Source organism: Plectropomus leopardus, chromosome 10 (assembly GCF_008729295.1).
Source record: "Plectropomus leopardus isolate mb chromosome 10, YSFRI_Pleo_2.0, whole genome shotgun sequence".
Lineage (NCBI taxonomy): Eukaryota > Metazoa > Chordata > Actinopteri > Perciformes > Serranidae > Plectropomus > Plectropomus leopardus.
The window spans coordinates 18940079-18962481 of record NC_056472.1 but is presented as its reverse complement, the minus strand read 5'-3'; the positions used below and the strand labels follow the sequence as shown (position 1 = coordinate 18962481).

Below are 22403 nucleotides of genomic sequence, written 5' to 3'. Positions count from 1 at the left end.
ATTCACTGCATACTGTTTTTGACAGGTGTGATGAATAGCCTGAAGTGATGTATGAAAACAGCGAGGCGGATGGCAATATAGATAAGGCAGCCATTTCGGTTAGCCCTGATGGGGCCCGCAGAGTTGTTTCGCCGCCCTCCCCTTCTCACGTTTCATTTGGTCACTGCTAAAATGAACAAATAGCCGAGTCAGAGCCATTCATCTGAGCCGCAGGAACGTATTTTGGACACGTGAAGGAAGCGATGAAAGATCTCCGACCAAATGCACATTTATAGAACGACTGGCCGCCTGCTTGCTAGCATGGAAGGGCCCTCTGGGAGAGCTCGCCATGCTGCCTTTGCCACTCGCTGCAGCCTCTTTTCATAAATTATAATCTGGGAGAAGGTGCGAAATATGTCATCCCACTCAATGTTCTACTTGTGAATTATGTGCATTTGTTTAGTGCATGTTTGCAGAAAGAGACCCAATATTTTAGAATTAAGTTTTCAGGTTGAGGTACCTCCATGGTGATGTGACAAGCTCCCTCCATTGGCAAGGATCTCTTCTCTAGCTGCATGCTGGGAAGAAAAAAAAAGATACTTTTATTACATATGGCATACAGGCATGTCACAATACCAGAAATTTTGTAGTCGATACCAGCAAAATTTCACACTTCCTAATATCCAGTGGATTACCACTGTAAAAAACAAAAATAAAACAGTGCCATGTGCTTAAACATACACTCCTTAATTAAAAGCATCTATATTTAAGTTAATTTAAATTCTATTATTAATCCCTGATGACCCACCTCAAATGCAAAGTGCTAATCTACATGGGTTAATGAGATTTTGACAAAAAGTGACTGGTACAAATGCAGAAATTTCACCCTCAAAGTTTTACAGCTTTTGGCATCCAGAAAAACAATGCCAAATGTGCAGCGCTCAGCGCTCAGCGCTCAGCACTCAGCACTAAGCGTAGTGTAAATATACGCTGATCTTATTCCAAAGAATGGGAAAAAAAAGTGGCTTCAGGAAAAAACGCTTTTGTTTTTAACAAGCAGAGGTGCATGTTATTGTCTTCAATGTGTTGTTTTTGTTCTTTTGTACTTTTAGGTATTTTTCTTCCTTTGGCATTTAACGGCAGACTGGAACACTTGTAGGTGTATATGCTGCCCTGTCAGGTTGCATTCCCGGTACTTGAAAAAAAAGTACCGTCATGTCTTCAGGATTTTGGTGTCATGTTGGTACTAAAGAATCAGTTCTCGTTACATCCTTAATTACATATTACTCTCTGCTGTGCTGGAGATTCAACATAACATCAAATCAGATGTAATTCTGACCTTTGAAAGCACTGACTCATGCCATAATGTTGATCAAAATGAAACTGTTCATACCTCCACTTGTTCATACACGTGTACTGGATCACTGAGTCCCCTGTAGTTGAAGGCAAAGTAAAAGTAGACACAGGCACCAGCGTCATACGTCTGAGTCACCCTGCGAGAAAACAGGTAAAAGTCTTTTAAGTTTACATGAGCAGAAAAGACTCCTTAATGTTTCTCCTTCAGCGCTGGAAATCTAATTTACATATATACAAAGAGTACCACTTTGTCATGGCGCTCCATTTTCATACAATAAACGCATTTTTTGCCCCCTGATTGAAAGACAAAGTAATGTGGGTGGTTTTACTTCCCCCAATGAACCCCTGACCTCAATTCCATCCAGGTTTCCAGAGAGCAGAGGCAGCGTGGAAGCAGTCACCTTTAATAACATAACATTATCAGACATTTAATGGCCACCAAATGCTTTTACTGAATCATCTGAGCCACATTTGTGCTGCACAGACCTCAATGACTCACTGATGCGGGACAGAAAACTGATCAGAGATTTTTTTTTTTTTTTTTTTTTTTTTACACAGCACAAAATATCGCTCCTGTTCATCAAGAATATGTGTAAAAAAAAAAAAAAAGTTTTCCAGTTTGCATGTTTTCTCTCTCTGGTCTCGTTCCCTGTGGAGGAGCAGAGTGCAGAGCTCTTGTTCATTTGACATGCCCCATCACCTGGCACACTGACTGTTCTAGAGGTTAAATGGACAAATCAATCATGTGACAGACTGCAGCCGGGAAATGAATGGCTGTCGCATAATCAGGCTGAGGCCTAATCTGTCCGCAATCGGCGAGCGGGAGCCTGGTGGTGCTCCTCGACCGGTTCACCGTCTGTTTGTCAGATTGTCCGTCCATCTGTCTATATGCGTGGCTCTTGCTAACTCACAAGAGGTCAGGGGTTGGACTAGTTAGGCAAACCATTACATTTATGGAGTATTGATGAGTATTTTTTTAGTATTTTTTTATTTTTTTGAATATTGATGACTGTCAAGTACCAAAAGTTGTCCATGAATGTCTGGTCAGATTCATAATTTTGTGTGCTATTTTTTTTCCATATAGTTCCTGATCTACAGCAAAATTTTGACAATTTCAGACAAAAACGACAAATATGTTCAGCTGCTTATCTCAGCTGCTTGTGTTCAAACATTTAAAAGATAAGTCCATATTTTTTCTTGTGATATACAAATCCAATGAAACTCCAAAACCAACAATTAATTTATCCTTCTAACAAATATTGCTCGTTTGAACCAGAGCCAGGCCTGGGCGGTATCATGGTATTACTGTATAACAGCGTACTCAGAATTTTGGAGGGTATCATTCTCTATAGTGCCAAAAATACGCTCGTCTTTTTTCATGAGGAGATGCTGTATTGCTGTATTGTATGAAGTACACATCACGCGTCACCAGAGGTCATTCTCTACTGGTGAAACAGGCAGCTGAGCTGTGAAACTTGGCGACTGCAAGTGGTGGGGATAACGTTACAGGACTAAAAGACAGCCGGCTAGCAACATCAAAGAGAGACCACAGGCATATTTTCACACCTAACTCTTTAAGTTAAGGGTTTAATTCAACAGAACCAGAACAGGTGATTGTTGGAACAGTGGACTAACTAACTAGATAACTAACTAGACTGACCAAGACAGTTTTGGTGAGTGTTATTTTGTTTCTGTTGAGTTTAAATGAAGTGTGTTTTATGGCGAATTAAAGCGGCAATTAAGAGATTTGAATTCAAAAGGTGTACAGTTTCAGTCCTCATTTTAATAAGGAAAACAGGTGTAGGAATATCAACTGATAATTTTGTGAATTTACATATTTTTCAAATTAAACTGAAAAGGCTCAAAGTCTGCAGAATCATTGCTGGTCGGGGTGGGAGGTGTTTGTGCTACACTCAAATATTTTCATACACCTTATACCCTTCTGAGATATCAGGAAGGTATGGAAAAATAGGTACTGTCCAGGCCCACTTCGTATGACTTATTCCAATGTGCAATGGAGCTCTATTATTGTCCACAAACTATCAAAAACATATATATGAGCTACAAGTAAACTGGGTGACATGCTCTTTTTTTATAATGAACATGGCCACTGTAGTTTATTTTGAGTCAGTCTTACACAGTCCTACTGCTTTAAATACTCACTCAAGCACCAAAATGTGTATTTAACTGTAGTTGAAAATAGTCACTGACAAAAGCACTATTTACTCCTGTACTCTACACTCTCTAAAAGCTTTTAATGCCATAGAGGAATGGACTTATCCTTTAAAGATATACCATGAAGAATTTTGCAAAAAAAATAAAACAACGGATAGACTAATACAGAGGTAACTCCTCTCGATCATCACTTATGAGCCACTAGAAGTGTGTGGTGGTGCATTTATATGTATACAGGCGTATACATATAACTGTGTGTATACTGTGCAATCGCACAGCACTCAGGTAAGGTCCTGATTTTATAAAAAGGTAGTAATTAGATGCCAAACTGTAAGCAACTGGCATCTAAGAGACACAGCGACTGAAAACAAAAAACCCAAATATAGCGAAGCCAAATGCCAGATGAGAGTAAATCTGGGATTGGCTTCAACCCTCCCTTCTGCGGGCGAGTGTGTTTACAGTTATAACAATCCTGCATAGAATCCCTTTAAACATTTGCAATTCATTACCTGCATGTTGACAATGGTGGAAACTGCACTCCTTTGTCTTTACACTCTCGAATGATGCGTGCCTTCACATTCCGACAAATGTCCAACACCCTGGAAATAAAGCAATGGCAGAACTGTATAAAACAGAATTGCTGATGACTTTTTGAGTTTCACATCAACAGTCTTAACTTTGTCATTTGAGTATTTAAAACATGCTACTTGTGTATACGGAACTTACATTTAACTGAATTACAAATTAGCGATGCAAAATTTTCAAAATTTAAAAAAGACATGAAAAGAGGAAGAGGAGGAGACTAGCATGACAACCATTGTGGGAGAGGTTCCCTCTGGTGTGGAAATGGCCGCCAGTCCTAAGCATGTGCAGCCGTGTGTGGAGGATGGGGGGAGGATGGGTAATGAGCCAGGCACATATGCTCGCCTCAGTGCCTGATCTCTTGGTCTCTCCCGTCAGGCATGTTACACAACACGGAGTTGTGTATGTATGTGTGTGTGTGTGTGTGTTAGGGTGAGTGAGACAAAAATGATGATGAAACCATGGAGAAAATGCAGAACACACCACATGTGGATGTGAGATGAATATGCGGCTCATATTACATTTCCTCACACAGAGTACACACACATAGGTCTCTCCTGGTGAGAGAGTGAGTGTGTGTGTGTGTGTGTGTGTGTGTGTGTGTCAGTAATGGCGGGTTTGTAGGCTGAGGAGGAGGCAAAGCTTCCGCCAACGCAGAGCCAGTTAATGGGGAGGAGAGAAGGCAGGCATGAAGGTGAATGTCAAAGACAGAGGCAAAGAGAAATAAAAGAAACAGGGGCAGGAAGAAGGCAGAGGAGTCTCTTAGGACTAACTATGTGGGAGTTGAGAAAAGAAAAATGTTTACAGCTATTTAAACTAAACAGTGAAAAGCCTGCAGTCATATCAGTGTCTTTACCTGTCCCAAGGCACAGAGGTTTCAAAGGACTCCCCGATCACATAGTAGTCCATCCCCAAGTCCTGCTCAGAGTACAGTATTGTAATTAGTTGGCTGACAGGCGATTAACACACATGATTAACATGGGCTACATCCGAAACATGCTATTTAGTAGGCAAAAACAGTAGGTGAGAGATTTTAATATGAAACCAGTAGCGTGAGAATTGTACACTTTTTTCAGTGTAATACAATAGTATGCAAACACTGGACACTACACTCTCTGAGCGCAGAGCATACTCTGGGCACAGATGGAGCAGTAGAACCTCAGGCGCAGTAAAAGTGAAACAGAACTGTTCATTGCCCTGGGTCTAAAAGTTTGCATTCACTTACAGCAGCTGCTCCTCTCACCCATTGGTACGATCTAGTCAGCTCGAAAAAGATCGACGGATCGATTATCCATCCTGTGAGTCACAATCTTATTTTGGGACCATGGCTAACAGATTTCAGTCATTTTTAGTGATCCTTCAGGGTGTCTATATAGACAAACAAGGTAAATTTAAGACTTTTTAAGAACTTTGAAATACAATTTTAAATCAAATTTAAGACCAAACTTGCAACAGAAAAGAGAAATTATACTCTTTCTAAGTCAACACATTGGTGTCAGTTCAAAATGAACAGTAAGGTAAAATGAAACTGTGCTTACTGCTCTAAACACAGAAAAAAATAATGGTTTGAGTCATTGTTTAGAGGCAGCAAAAACAGACAGCATTGCGTACATACAGGTGTTGTGTCGAATAGTGTTTCCCTCCTGTTAAAATGATGTTTCTCGCAGTGCCAACGCTGGAAATTCTCACTGTGATGTAGTACTTTTTAAGGTCATTTAATTTTGTGTGTGTATTTAAGACATTTTAAGACTTTTTAAGGACCTGTGGCCACCCTGTGCTCTGATGGTGACATCTAACTTTCAAGCCATAATTTGTGTTTCTTAAAAAAAAGAGCTTTACATTTAAGAAAGTAAATTACTACAGAAAGCCTCAAGTAATTAAAGGTTATTTAGGTACATATAAACTCTTCTCATGTTTCTGTGATAATCAAAAGGACCTCTGACAGAGCTGATGAGACAGCTCTCCATTGTCATTTTGACTGCAGCCACTGTGCTCCCCTCGTGGTGTAGATACCTCCTGTTAGACACCCTGACTACAACTGTGACCACATCAAATCAAAGACCTCCTAAGGTCACATTCTGCAGCCTTTCTGTGTTGCTCACTATCCTATCTGCTGGCAGCCTGAGCCGTCCCCGCCCGCCCCACCTGCCCATCAGCGCAGGCAGAAAAAAAGCCAGAGGAGTGACCCACCCGGAGGTAAGCGATGACGAAGGTCAACATGTAGCCCCTCTGCCCATTGTCCTCTCCAGCTGCCAGCCCCCTGGAAGAAGATAACAGGGTTAATATTTAACAGCTCTTTTCTTTCAGCTTTGTTGGTCCGACCGCTCGCCTCACAGCAGCTGCCTGGGAGCCTGTCAATCCAACAATGTACAGATCAATGAAGCTATGCTCTGTGCATCGCCACAGGTCAGCCACACATCCATCACCTGCAGTGGGTAATCAGATTTTCATCTACCATCCAAACTAATCAGGCCAAGCTCATTAGAAAATCACTATATTGATTTTCACCCTTCTTCCTGTTTCCCCAACACCACAGGAAAATATTCCTCACAGAACCGCACTAATCCATCACTGGCACTTGATCTGATGGGTGATCACGACTTATTTTTAATAATGCAATAAAGCAGAGGATGCTGCATGTAACTGACAAGTTTCTTATGATTTAATTGCTGGCTGCTTCCAGCACAGAGCTCCGGCTACCTGCCATTCTGGCCACTGAGCCAAACGGTAACACCAACTGTAATGTATTTTTACCAAACTTTAGCCAGGCAAAAAAATCACTGACATCGCCCATGAGGAGCACAGAGGATTCGTGCTTCATTCCCTATTTTAACTTGTTTTAATGAACTGCTGCATTCAACAATTTATTTGAATTAATTTATCTTATCTTTGCATGCACAGCGTATATAAGGCTCACTTTTTTTATTTTTCTTAGGGATGCACGATATTATTGGCCAGTCATTGGGGGATATTGGCTTTAAAATGAAATATCGGGATTGGCCAACAAACTGATTTCTGTCAATATTACAAACCGATACATATTTCTTATTCTATTCTAAGTGAACATGTACAAAACACCAACCTTTGAAGTTGAAGTATTTTTCTGATTTTGCACAATGAATGAAAATTTCATACATTGAAAGGCATTTTATTTCATGTTTCATCTGCTGGTGGGCCATCATGATAACGGCATACATATAACGAAGCTGCTAGCTGCTGGCTCAGCCACCTCCATGTTAAGAGCTATGTGCAAACAACCTATGAATCACACATACTTGGGGTAGAGGGGAAACAACTGATACAGCCTAGTATTGGAACATTTTTGCATGGCAATATGGATGCACAGATGCCAAGTATAGTATCATATATAAATTATCAATTTTACAAATACAAACTAAATTTTTGGTAGCCTATCGGAATAATAAAATCAGCTGCTTTTTAGTCAACTGGATACATTTTGCTGCAATAAAATTGAAATGAGATGAACAGACTGAAAGCATTATCTATTAGATAAAAAAGATATTCAACGTTTTCCTTCAAGAAAATGATTAGCAGTTGAAAAAAGGTAATAAAGCGCAATATATGTTATCACAATATGCAACATATTGCAACAAAATTGCAATAATAATGTACTGTGACTTAAGTATTGTGATTATATTGGATCGTGGGCCTCTGGTCATTCCCACCCTAATAAATATGTTCTGAATATCATTCATAGTTCCTTTAAACAAATTGGAGAAAAAAAATAGAATGGTTGAATTTCAAATGGCAGTTTAAAAAAAATCATGTTTGCATAATTTTGCTGCTTAAAAAATAAGATTTTTTCAAAGTCTAAATAAAAAAATAGTGTCACATTTTTTAAAAATGAAAACAAAAATGATAAACTCGAAAATTAAGAGAAAAAACTCTCCAAAACTCTACTCACTGACAGCTACATATGACAGCTAACTGGTTGGGGTTTTTTTTTAAAATGTTTTTAAATTTTCAACAGTGAACAACATTTTGACACATTTGACTTCACAGTCCCCTCAAAATCACCATTAAAACAATAATCAATTGGATGGCACAGAGCTTAATTTACATTAGGATGAACTCATCTATGAAACTATTGTTCAGGGTTTAAAACAGACAGAGGATAGAGAGAGTATCTCTCTCAGGCTGACAGGGAACTTATTTCCACCAAAGTCCTCATTGATCTGTTTCATGATCAATCACAACAGCCAAGCACTCCCAGGCTGTGTCCTCTCGCCCTGCGCTGTCCTGAGGGGAGCTGTGTCCTGCTATCACCGCCCACAACACACCTACTTTAACATAAAAGCTGGCCTGACAGGAGGACATCCACAGGTGATCCATCAATCCACACAGAGACAAACTACTGAGTAGGAGACCAAGTCTGAAGTGTGTAACTGTGCTTCTCCATCCTTTTTACTGCTACTGCATTATGGCTGGTTAAATAAAGTGACATCAGGGCCTCAGGCATCAAAGTCTAACCAAACGGTGCTTTGTCATTTCTGTGCTTCACATGGATCTGCAGCCGTAAGACAGAGAGAAACGACTACTTACCCAAATTTTGCAGCAATGTCATAAACTTGTTTCTCATGCTGCAGGACCTTCTCACGGTCTCCCTCAAACAGCAGGGTGGCCACACACAAGCAGTTGGGGTCGAACCCTTTGAACTGGTGATTAAAAGAAGCATTTTCGTTATTCATGAAAAGCATTAGGGGCAAGCAACTGCTGGTGTTCACTTCTTATTATTTTTTAACCTTGGTGATGTAAAATTTCTTCAGTCCGTCCAGAAAGGATGTGAAAATTGAAGATACTTGAGGCTTCAGGGCGTGACCTGTGAAGATATGAGATAAGATTCAGCTCTGTCTATTCACAAAGAAGTGGGCCGACATATTTTTTTTTCACACATTAGTCATACTCTGCTTCTGCTTACATCCTCTGGCGCTCTGAGAGGGCAAGCGAGTCAGATTTATTTGGGGTTTCAAACAAAAGGAGGAAAAATAAATGGTAACATTTGAATAACTTTACAACTGGCCAGTGGCTGCCAGCGACAGCGACTATAAATCAGAGGGTTTCCGAAGGGAAGTGGGGTTGACACAGCGATATCCGTCTTCCTCACCCACACTTTTTGATTTATTTCTGATCGGACGCACAAAAGCGCCTGTGGACAAGCGAAAATGAGGGGCTGGGGCCGATGGGATGGTTATCAATCACTGCGGGTAAGTCACGGGTGATGTCGCCGAGACTTAACAGTTCATTTATTTCCCCCCATGCTCAAGTCTCTTCATCACTTAGTGTCCTAATTGTTTCCATTCCAAAATTTGATTGCAGGTCTTTAGGTCCCTCACAGCCATCATACTCCTTAATTAAATACTCAACATCCAAAGACAGAATTACACCTACACTGCGCATCATTTTAGTTTTAACTTTCCCCTCTGTAGTTTGGTTGTGGGATTTTTTTGCATATCAACACTCTGCTACTAACTACAACATTCTCATTTTTCATCTTGCGTATCGAGACAGGCAGCAGCGCTAAATAGTACTTGTACTCCCAATCTGAAAAAGACCTGTGAATACATCAACCCTCCTTACTCAACAGCCAACATGATTAAAAGTGAGGACAAGCCACTAATAAGCCCAAGAAGGTATCATAGAGCCATGAGTTTTAGTTATTAGTGAAAAACCTGGTCGCTTCATCTTCCCTGCTTAATGCTAAGAAGTGCCTACTCTGTGAAAAGTGGAAATATAGGGGAGATAATGAGATCCCTGGAGACTGGGGAACTTTACAGAAATCTCTGGCAATGCCAGATGCATTCCACTAGACCTTAAGAAACAACATCATAAAACTTCAATGTAACAACTACTTAATTTTGGCCGGGGTCATTTTTCATCTTGCTTCAATTCTTTGTCTGTGTGTGTGTGTGTGTGTGTGTGTGTGTGTGTGTGTGCAGCTATTTTGCTGCAGAAATAATAATCAATTTAACAATTCAGTGCTGTGGAAGGTAAAATCGTTGCATGCTGTACCATTGCCATTCATTGTTCCTCTCTCACAGGGATACAGCACATCAATGAAACACCAACCCAAATATTGACCAAAAATATACGGCAAATTTCAGCTCTAAATGAATATGATTACTATCTCGTTACTAGCCTGTTGTGTGTATTGTGTAAAGCTCTCTTATCAGAGCCAAAAGTCACACTGAGTGTGTTTATATGGACATGGATACCCAGTTTATGATCCGGTTTTGGATTATTCTGTTTCTGTGTTTGAGCAAGTAAACATGAGAAACCTCAATATGCTTGCTAAAGTACTCTGAAAGAAACTGCAATGTATACGGCTAATATAAATAACCCAATTTCTCTGCACACATGTAAACACATATCCTGAATACAATAATGACCGGAAGCCTAATAAATCACGTTCCACACTACATCATAAAACAGAGAAAAGTCCGCACACTTCAGCTCCCCTTCCAGCTTTTTTTGAGCTACTCACGAGTGATGTTTCGAGCTACATGCTTTTCTTAAGACTTCAACACTAAATCATGTCCATCAACAGCCTAAAAGAGCTAAAAGGGAGAAAAAACACTTCCTGAAAATTAAAACCAGGTCAAATAAAGTCCTGCTTAGGGTGCCTGGTGGCTCACTGGATATTGCAGTTGCTGTGGGTTCAATATCAGCCTTGGCACTTTGCTGCATGTCACACATTTCAGAGCGGCACCGGCTTGGAGCATTATCCATCAGCGGAAGAAGAAAATGACAGAAGGCATGTTTTGGCCTGACAGATTCATGACTGATAAAAGCGGATAAAGCGTAAAGGCAACCCCAGAGTTTTTACACTAAAACACAGTCAGCGGCATTTTCAGAGGTCTCAGTTTTACAGGTTTCTAAACATGAAAGTAGTGTGGACCCCAGGCGTCAACATAGCAATGTGTTTTAAAATGAAAATGCATTAGTATGGATGTAACCTTCATGGCATAAGTACTTTGTAATATTGTGAATGATCAAAAGAAACTTACCAAATTTAAACTGCTCATTATCCATGAGTCGTATAGATGCTGGGGCACATCTCTGAAAAATAAGTTGGTCTGTATTAGTTTGTTTTAATCACAGGGCAAAATTATTTCACAAGGCTGAGCCATGAAAAAGTTTCTAAATTCAACCAATATTTATTATTGTCAACCTTCTGAGCAACCGTTAAAACCTTGGCTTTAGAGATTTTGGTATCTTTCTTAAAAGTCCAAAATGTACAGTCAATAGACTTCAAGACCTTTCCTCTAGCTTGATGCATCTGATGAAAAAAAGTTCCAACTCGCACCAAAAAGTTTTGATTTGCTTAGTTATATCATCATTAGCCATGGTGAAAATAAGCTTTCTGCAGTATCGTGGCAGTAAAGAGTCTCCCAACATAAAGGTCTGATCACAGGTTTAACTGTGCAACAGCTGCACAACAGTGCTGGATGAGCGTAACTTCTAGATTTTAACAAAGAGTACACGTTAACGTTTGTTGGGAGGATAGATTAAACGAGTGAAGAGGTGAGGTGAAGACCTGAGAGTGCTTATTGTAGTTTGGGCTCAAAAAGTTTCTGGCCTTAGCCTCATGTTGAGACAGCGAGAGAAAGAAGTGCAGCATGTTTAAATATAGATTAACATATTACCTGTTTGGCAACCTCTCGAAGGCAGGCAACTCCCTGCTCAAAATTAGGGAATACCACTGAGCCGTATTTTTGATACTCTGGCATGGGACGAATCTTCATCGTTACCTCAGTAACCACGCCCAGGGTTCCTGTGGAAAATCACAGCGAGAGATTTTGAGAAGAACAAAAAGAAGTAAATCAGTTCCCACAATTCATATGACCTAACCCCCTCTTAGAGTGGAACTTAAAGACCGTTTTACAGGGCTCTGGTACACGTCCCGAGGGTCCTTTGGGTGACCTCTGTCTCACATTTCACCCAGTGGATCTGGTTTTCTACCACACACTGGGGGGACAACTAAGATTTATCAACTTAGAAGTGTGAGGAAATAAAGCAGGGCTCTATCAAAGGCAGCCAGGCAAACAGCAGCAGCAACACATATACAGGACCGCCAAAACCTCAGTCTGACCTTATGACCCTCAAAACTGTCATCCATTAGCTGCTGCTGCTGCGGCTGAGAGAGAGTCACATTGCATGTTTAAAAGTGTCTACCTTACACAGCAAATATTTTTGGAAATAATACTTAAAAACTGCTTTCATGCAAATATCCGCGTTTACAGTGAACTGTAGCCTGGGAGTGCTGACCCCCCCCCCCCCGTGTTGAAATCCTCTTCTAGAACTTGCAGTTCTTTTTGCTTTATGTCCATGAGGTGAACAAAACATTCAGTCCAACAAAAACTCACCACAAGCCTCAAAAACTCATAAACTGAGCAAGTGTTTTTTTTCTGATCCCTCTGAGAAAACAAATGAGATTATTATATATATATTTTTAACTAGATTAATTCATGTGTTGCACTTCCTATGTCCACTTAGGTACAATGGAAACAAGTTGTAAACACAACATTGACATTTCATCATCTTTCAAGTTGATATGGCAATTGATTGCTTATTTATCATCCAGCAACATTGAGGAGCAACATAATTTGGAGTTTTGTTTGTGGCCACCTTGTGAATTTAAGTCCATTATTTGCCCTCTAACTGCTCTGGTTCTGGTCTCTTTGGACTCCTGAGGGAAATATCTGGCTCTTTAGCTGCTGAAGGCTTCACTGTGCTCACAACTAGTCTGTTACTTTGTCAGTCTGCCATTTGGTGCTGAGCAGGTCGTGTTTTCTAAACCATCTCTTCCTAATTTTTAATTATTACATGATTACATTTTATCCAGAAACATTTTTAAATGTTTAGAATTGGATCGAGTAAAACCACCAGCTCTTCTCCTCAAAGGTTCTTGAAAGTGGGGCTCCAACAACATAATTTTCATGTTGATTATTTTTTCGATTAGGCGATTAGTTTTTTGCTCTATAAAATGTCAAAAAATGTCAATCAGTGTTTCTAAAACCCCGCAACAATATCCTCAGTTATATATTATCCTATTCGGTTTACTGTCACAGAGAAGTTAAAAAAAAGAGGCCATATTTTAGAAGCTGAAATTAGAGTATTTGGACTTATTTTTCCCCTAATAAAATTACTCAAGCCAATTATCAAATTAGACAATGTGTTAACACTACATTACAGTTATTTTGTATAACTGAAATGGTTTGTTCATTGACAGAAAATATTTATCAGCAATTTTGATAATATTTTATTTGTTTAAATCAGCGATCTTCACCATGGGGTTTGTGGCCCCTAGGGGTCGTCAGAGTTACTGCAGGGGGCTTCTAAATTATTGACCATTTTTAATACATAATTTTTCTATTTATTTTCTTTAATTAAAAAATGAAAATATGCACAACGCATGAGCATGAATCCAACTTATTGTTAACCATGATGTATAAATATATTAATCTATCAATAATTTTAAGTTTATTTCATTAAGCAAAATACCTAATATTAGCTGGTCCAAACGCCTCAGATGTGAAGATTTATTGCTTTTCTTTTGCTTTACATCATTGTCACTTGAATATATTTCATCAATGAATAAAAAAAACAACAAACAGCAAAAATAAATGTTAACTGCAGACCTGATTTCATGTTTGTGAATCTTATTGGTTTGAACCAAACCTTTTACTCCCCTCCCCAGCCTGAATGTTCAGTGTTACTACAGACGACGTGATGCATCTCCCCTGAACATGGCCGGCTCCATTAGGTGGTTTCCTCAGCCTGTTATGGCTGTTAATGAGCCCTCCAACGTGACACTACATGCCACACGCTGCTCCCTAGTGGCCCAGTGGAAAACATGTGACTCCATTAGGCCTCAGCCAAGATAAGGCTCCTCCTTCCTGACGAAAGCGCAGGAGGAGCCACAGAGTGAGAGAGCGAGGAGGAATCAGAGAAGCAGAGAGAGAGAGAGAGAGAAAGCTAGGCAGGAGCCAGCGTGGAGGGGAGTAAAAGGAGGGTGAGCGAGTGAGGAATAAAGGGAGGCAATAAGAACAGCAAGGTCAGAAAAATACTCTCCTGGGGATGAATGCAACGTAATGAAATGCTGGAGTGCAGCTTAAGCCATTTTTTACTGTGACCGTCTCTATTAAGCCAACCTCGTCTTGCAGCATTAATATTTGGGGAGAGGGACTATTCATGATGAAAAGTCCCTTGGCTTCCAGCATCAAATATTTCTTAAACAAAACAAAAAAAAATCAGTGTGACACCACCACTTTAGAATCAAAGAATTGACTCACTACATTGAATTAGCATTGGTTGGCTCCACACACCTAAATTACATCCTCCACGGCCGAGAGGAGTTTAAAAGAGAAAAGGGATTATCATTGATTATTCCACTGGTTCTTTACACTGGTTGAAAGCAAGAAAGAAGACTTTGCATTCAGGCTACTTCAAGGTCAGCGAGATAGAGAGACCCTGTTGTTGTGCTGTGAATGAGAAGCTCTGAGGTTTCACCGTCATTTCTGATAAGAACGACGCGTTCCACTTAACATGCAGAGCGTAGTTGAAGGTTTAATGTGGTGCTTTGTTGTTGTTATTGTTGTTTTTGTTTTTGTTGCGGCCTACTGTCAGGCTGCAGGACGCAGTTCCTGGGTTGAGGAGGGAGATAATTTTAATGAGACTGTGCGCCGGTGTGACCTCTTAGCTCCAACATTAGGCCTCCCAGAAGTGCATGTCCTCTCACAGACGTGTGGTCCCGTCCCATCTCTGTTACATCACCAAACCCAAGCAGCAAGCTCACCCTCAGAATGATACCAGGTACTTTTATGTGGTTGCATTATAAGGAATCATCATAGCTTTTCATGTTATTACAGTTTTCATATTTTTCTCTCAAAGCTCAAGTTGTGGAGTTATAGTATTTGCTAGAAAAGTTTTTTTTATTTAATAAAGATTATAGACTTTCTGATATTAGATGGACCCATTCAAAATTAATTTCTCTGCCAGCCATTTTTAGATTTTTAGATTGAATCAGTTTGCTCTTATGAAAGTAGTTAATAATTTACAAATCCATTTCATGATTTTATAAAGTGAAGCATATCTGGTCAAAGGAACTAAGGAATCTTAGCAGCATTTTTCAAATAAAGTAAGCACAGTACAGACATACGTTAACTTTACTTTAAGTGACCTAATATCTGTTTAAGGATGAGACATTAACAATTGCATTCATTTGCTCATTTGGAAACAGCAAACTTCTTTTATGTAGTTTTTACAGCCAAGTGACAAAGGATGTAATTTTAAAAAAAAACTGCAGCGTTTTCTGACAATTAAAAGGCACAATATCTTATAAACTTTTGAAACACTATGTTATGTTTCAATAATTCTACGTGCTTTTACTCGAGTAAATGTATGCAATGAAGTCCATTTTTATTTTTAGTGATGCAATAACGCCAGCTCTTCCTCTCACTATATAGTTACTGGTACTTTGTACCTTAATACACCACACCATCTGACTTCTACTTGAAAGGGCCATAAAGTTTTGACAAAAGTCTTGATATGTGTTCTGTGTTCACAGCCATCACATGTTTGATCTTTGGAAGTCATACGGTTATGGGAAACTACAAAAACTCTATATAACCCCCTGAACTCACAAGTGCTTACAACCTGCTGTCTGATATCAGACAGAAGTGTCAACTTGTTACACTCCATTTGCATCTTCAAACATTTTGTCCACTTCACTCGAATTCTGTGGGGGAGTAGGATTTGATTTTTCCAAACCAATCCCACATCTAAAGGAATTTTAAGTCCACAGTGATAGGTGGTCATGCCAACATACTGGTTTTACCACTGGCTTTGAGGGTGGAGCAAGGCAAAGTAAAATAAACTACAATGCTGGGCAACATTGAGAGGAAATGCTGATCTAGAACGACCACAATAGCAGAGTCTATCTTGTCTTTAGGAGTCACAGTTATTGTTGTTACTCCTGCTTGATTCCAGCGCACCGCTTGATAATGCTTGACAAAAGCTTGACAGCGGCCTTAGTCCCTCCCATGGCGCTGATTGTCTAATCATCTGTCCCCCTGCAGTACTGTTTTTATTTTAACCAAGACACCAGCGTTTCATGTCACAATGTCAGAGGAATCAGTCAAGTCAGTCGAGTAGGCGGATTATAAGATCTGGACAAAGGCAATTTAACGTATGGAAAACATCTTTCGGGCATAATGAAATTTAATTTATGAGATCATTAACTGAGTCCTGACCAACAGAGAAAACTAAATTTAGTATAAAATAACACAAAATGTTTGTTTGTGACCAGTTTATAAACACAGGCTTAAACTGTGTAAGTCATAGTTAACCTGCAGTCAAGGCACAACTTGTAAACAAATTGTATTTATGCAAAGGTATCATTAGTAATTTTGACATTAACACCAAAATCAAATAAAAAGAAAAAACAACCGTTGAGAGCATTAATCACTCCAACTCACAACCATTGTCAACTATACAATAAATGTTTTTCATTGTAGTTCTTCTGCATTTGATTTTAATCTGATATATATAGGTGTGCTCTTGGTTTTGAAATCACTCCTAATGAGTACAAATGTTGATTTCTGCAGTGATCCCAGCCCAGTCAGGGAGCAGATTGCTGAGCTTTGTAGGGCGAATATAAAGTTTGCATCCACAGCTGTTTAACATAGCCATGCCAAGAGTCTCTGAACCTCCTCATTATGTAGGGGGAACCTGGCATATGGCAGTATTCTCTGTGGGCGTTCACAAGGACAGGGCACTGCAGATGGGGTGGGGAGGAGGACACTTGCTGGTTCCTAACTAACACCCCTCCAGATCATTTTTCCACCAAAGCTGGTTAATGTGTAGGTAGCCGAGAGCATGAGAACCGTCCTGATGTTACTGTTTTATCACAAAGGCTTGCACACAAACCGCACATTAACACACAAACTCACACACATGCTCTGCTGTACTGGAATCACATGAGAAAGGTAGCAAACCTTCTGAGCCCATGATGAAGTGGTGAACGTCTGGCCCCGTGGACATGCGTGGGCCCTGACAGCTTTTTTCAATCACTCCTTGTGGGGTCACCATCTTTACATGGACAACCTGTTCAGTCACAAAACAGCAACACGACAAAAACTAGTTAGAAACAAAAAATGTCATGTGTGAAACCATTTCATATCTGATACTGTGACCACCACATTTTAGAGGTCAGGGTTAAGTCCGCAAAACTGCTGCTAATAATTTCCTTTCTAATTACTGTGCAGTTACAGCTGTGTGCTGACTGTCATCCTCTGGAACAAACATGAGCAAGAAGCTAACAAAGAGGGCGAGCGACTCACCAGGTCCTCAATGTTGCCGTAGATGTTCTTCTTCATGCCTGATGCTCTGGTTGCTACCCAACCCCCCAGAGAACTGAACTCCATGGAGTCCGGCTCATGCCCTGTGCAGTAGCCGCTCTCATTGAGCTGTGAAAAATAAATAAATAATTTTAAAAAATGAGCCAAAAATGTTTGGAAAACAATGACGCTGCAAACCCACAAGAATGTTTTAATAACAAGCAAAAGAACGAGTGAGCAAAGGGGAACCAAAAAAAAGGGAAAACAAATATAATTGCAGTGGTGGAACTGGTTTCATGGCATCATACATTTTAACAACTGCCTAAAATAAACCAAAAGCCTAACTAGGATTACTGCCTTGTGGTAAGAAGCACTCAAAGTACACCTCCATGTCTGGAAACATGGATGCTTCACACACATCTTAACCACAACACGTATAATATCTATTCAATCAGCACAGTTTCGAGGATTAGTGTCACTAATTCAGTATGTGGCCAAATGTCTCCCCTTCTGTTCCTGAGAGTAATATCATTGAGATATCATTATATCCTATTAGACATTTGTGTGAAATAATTTGAGGTCACAGTAACCTTGACCTTTGACCATCACATTCTAATAAGTTCATTGTTGAGTCAAGTGGATGTTTGCGCCCAATCTGAAGAAATTCCTTCAAGGTATTCATGAGATATTGTACAGTTTGGATGACCATGCGTACAGGCAGACAAACCGAAAAACCTGATGCCTCTGACCACATCTATCGTCGCTGCAGAGGCATGAAAACAGAGATCATCGCGTTATCTGGGCAGAGCCAAATTCCACTGCTTGACTGGATCACTGATGTTACGCATAAAATAATACCTGCATTCTGACAGGTGACACGTATGGGCCTGTTTTTTTAAATCAATACTGGTAAAATTCCAAACACAGAGCAGACAACAGAAATGTCTAAGACAGTTATGGTGCAAGAGTGCTGCGCATTCAGCTCCACCCAATCCACAAAACACTGTAAGTGATTATATGCCTCATGGCCATAACAATGTGACAATACAAAACACACACACACACACAAAAAAAACAACCTTTGAGCAACATTTATCAGATGCACCACCCCTGAGGCTATGAGGAGAATGTGTTAGTCATCAGGAACAAACGCGTTTTTTTCAAGGCAGCCCAACCTCTAAGAGATTGCATCTTTAGGCAGAACATTTAATAGTAATAATAACAATAAGGACCTTCAAGTACAACAACAACCCCCACCAGAAGCACGAGATGGGGGTTAAGTCAGGCCTTGTTTTATCACAGCACTCCCCTGGAAGGCAGTTTATACTGCAGACCCATCTGCTCCATCAAAACGGCCCAGTCTAAATGCAGAGGTGGAGTCTGCTTTAGATGCGACTCACGCATTCCTCTGCATCAAATGCCCGCTCCTTCTCCATTTTTCTGAATTAGCTTGATGGTGCCATCTGCTCATGACCGCCGCCTCACTCTCTAATCTCTCCCCTTCAGCACTCTGCTCTAAAACTCCTTCCTAAACGCTGTTCCATCTACTGAGCAAAGAGTACCAAGGTGACTGAGCATGGGGCAACCTGCATGTGAATGGTCACGCTGCTTGATTGTTGGCACGACATTTTACAGCGATGTAAGCTCTTTTGGTGGATGAATATGGATGGATGAGCAGTGCTTACCAGTCTCTCCAAATCCTGACCGACGATGCCAGCTTCCGCATGGGCAGTTAAATTTTTCTCGTCAATCCACAGAATGCGGTTCTGTAAATGAAAAACAAGCAACATGACTGAGGAGGTCATAAAACATTCTATACAAATGCTTTACAACACACAGTGCAACAGAATTGCTCTCTAATGCTTTGTCTTAAATGAAAACAAACGCATTTGTGTAAGTTACAAAATCGTAATACAAAATGTTGTGTATCACCATGACTGTCATCTGAACTCTAAAACTGCCTACATCTGTTACTTGAAATATCTCAGGCTCCGACACAAACACTGCCCTCAACAGCAGTCCGTGGAGACAGTCCCTTGACAGTTTGCCTGCAATACTTTTTTAAGTTCCACACCAGCATGTCCTTCTAGCCTGACGGTCACATGTCTCAGGATAAATGAGTGCAGAGGGGCTGCGGGACGGAGACAGTTTTCTCAAGGTTAAACTCAATTTAACATCTAATTCCAAATATATGCCTCTTATTTGGGCCGCTGGGCACGTGGCCTACCCTTACCTGCAGGAGGTCATTTCACACCTGCCATCAATTATTCTCCAGAGGTAATAAACTTTATGTTCTGACCACACTGCTCCTTTCATGTGCTTCCATCGGAGCCACCTCACCTCTGACCTCCCTGACACAGAACACTGGTGTCTGCGGCACCAAACTCGATGAGTGCTGGGCTACCAGCATCCCAACAGCTTATATATCACTGCTGTGTGAGCCTGAGATCAAAGGGCCGTACTGCACCGGTGACAATATTCAACATTTTATATCAGATCTAATTAAACGTCATGAGTTTCATAATGAGATTCTTGGGATTCCAGTAAAATGAATGACTGGTGCCTGAGTAACACGTTAGTCATTGTAAAAAAACAAGAATTAAACAGTGTACCAAGTACACACAAAAAACAACTTAATTCTAACTATAGCTGCAATGAATGTTTATTTCTATTAATGACCATTACAGGTTCCCAGAGCCCTCTGTGCTGTAGTGCTGTAGTGCACAAATAGACTAGTGGAATTTGCAGTGCACAAACAGTGTCCAAATCAAGAAATAATCTACCACCTGGCAACATACAAAAACTGTTCGAGAGAGAGAAAAGGGTGATAACTAAAGAATAAAATTAAATCTGAAACAATGTCATGCACACAATAATCTTTAAAGTATGTGTCTATTTGTGTTGTGCTTTTTTGGAATGGATTAGAAGAAGAAGTCAAACAAATTAAGACTATCACACCATTTAAAACTACGTTCAAAAAGTTAATATTTGCAAGGACCCGAGATGTGGGCTAGGAAAGTAAAGCATGCTAATTGTGATATTGTTGTTAATGGTTTTCATCTTTTATACTGGGATAGGTTTGTTGGTTATACATAGGAGAGCATGAAATAGAGTGGTTTGGGTGTGGATGGGCACTTGGGCGGAGATTTGGTTTATGATTGTGGATAAATAGTTTAAAATAGAACAAGTGTAGGACTAGACAAGCATTTGCTTCTTCCTACTTCTTTTTGGACATGAAATGTAAAATTTATGGTGCTTATATGTTCACTATTATTTTTTGTTTGTATTTATTATTTGCAGTAGTAGTATAATATTTTTTAAATATTCAAAATATAGTATTCAATTAAATTCAAAAAGGGTGCTACCCTTGCAAGTCGGCACCAGAGATACTAGTTGGTTAAACTTTTTATTAAGGTACTCATAGGAAAATGGGAGTTTGGATCAGCGTGTGAGATTAACCGGCTGTCTGGATATTTAACACAGAAAATATGTCAGAGCCTCACACACCCCCGGTGTTTTTAGGTGCACTGGATATCCAGAGAATCCTGGACGAGTGTGTGTGTGCCAGTTTGGGTGCTTACTCGTGCTTACCAGAGTTACCGTGTGTATGTCTGTGTGCCTTTGTGAATGGAGCTGAGTTAGGATGTTAAATACACAGTAAATAAATGTTATATGTTTACTTTTATTTGGCGAGTTGTTATGTTTTTGATAACATCATGTGCAATGTTCATAATGGCTAAAAGTGCCACACATTTCAGTGGCATTTAAAATATACCTTGGTTATTGAACAATGTGATTATCGATTTCAGATGGCTCTTATAATATGGGCAATATACTGTATGTTTAGACAATGTTCTTCATTGTCTAACCTCATAGTTTAAATTGTGCTCTATTTTGAGTGTTTTCCTACTTTTAGACTAGTTAAGCAAGTTTAAACCTTTGTTTAAAAGTCAGGGAAATTAGTCATTAGGAACATCCCTAATGCAGATTATGAGGTTTTATCTGACAAATGTTTTAAAAATAATGTGAAATCCAAATGTAAAAAATGCAAATCCTATCCTATGACCTCACAGGGTGGAACCAGAAAATGTGTTTACTTGATGAATAAATAAAATAATATATTTCTACTGACTGACTAATTGATTCATCATTTTTAACATTATAATATATATTTTCAGAATATGGAGTATATTACTTCTGGAAAAATGGAAAAAGTGGTAAATGAAAGTATCAGAAAAGTATCAACATTTTTTCTTCTTCTTTTCTATGTCCTTACTACTGGACATATTTTTCATATTTTTTTCAATTATGCAGAAACATCAACAATAAAATCAGATATTTTTAAAGTTTCAAAATAAACTATTAAAGCCGATGATGATTAAATCTGCGTACCCCTCTCATATCTTCTGCTGGTGTCACTGAATAAAAGTTTATATATTTCTATTAATCAATTATATTTCACATATTGTCAACCTTAATTTCCATATATTAAAAACAATAGAAACACTCTTTAATGGAAGCCAATACAGCAGTCTCTCAGACAGTCTCAGAAACTCGACATTTGAAGTATTAATGACAGAATTTACCCGGTTGTATCAGACTGCATTTGATTTGGTTACACTTAAATCTCGTCAGTGGTTCAGATTAGCTCCTCTCACCCTTAGAGACACAGGTGTTTACGTACCATCTGTGAGGTATCCAGAGAGACGATGGAGCGAGTCTCCTCCAGGGGGCACTCCAGGGCACTAGAGACACTAGTTCCTCCTGGGAGAGAAAAACAAGAGTTATAGCAGAGACGCCTTCAAATGGACTATGTAATTGCAGTGGACTCTTTCCTGGTTTTATAGTTTTAACACAATGGTATCAAACAATGAAGAAAAAAATATTTAGGAAAATAACAAGTGTTTGTATTTGTCAAAGCCAAAAAAATAAGTAGCAGATATCAGGTATCAT

General features: G+C 39.6%; 1 protein-coding gene across 1 annotated transcript in view; it reads right to left on the bottom strand.

Moving 5' to 3' along the window:
- The window catches only part of agps (alkylglycerone phosphate synthase), a 36448-nt gene that overhangs the window by 5321 nt on the left and 8724 nt on the right, over window positions 1–22403 (bottom strand). Inside the window, exons 7-19 of the mRNA XM_042494844.1 lie at window positions 22135–22214; window positions 19136–19216; window positions 17454–17579; window positions 17109–17217; window positions 11757–11884; window positions 11118–11169; window positions 8856–8932; window positions 8656–8768; window positions 6283–6352; window positions 4949–5010; window positions 4020–4109; window positions 1373–1472; window positions 500–557 (exon numbers count right to left, since the gene is read on the bottom strand). Coding sequence (XP_042350778.1) covers window positions 500–557; window positions 1373–1472; window positions 4020–4109; window positions 4949–5010; window positions 6283–6352; window positions 8656–8768; window positions 8856–8932; window positions 11118–11169; window positions 11757–11884; window positions 17109–17217; window positions 17454–17579; window positions 19136–19216; window positions 22135–22214 — 1146 coding nt within the window. The remainder of the gene's footprint in view (window positions 1–499; window positions 558–1372; window positions 1473–4019; window positions 4110–4948; window positions 5011–6282; window positions 6353–8655; window positions 8769–8855; window positions 8933–11117; window positions 11170–11756; window positions 11885–17108; window positions 17218–17453; window positions 17580–19135; window positions 19217–22134; window positions 22215–22403) is intronic.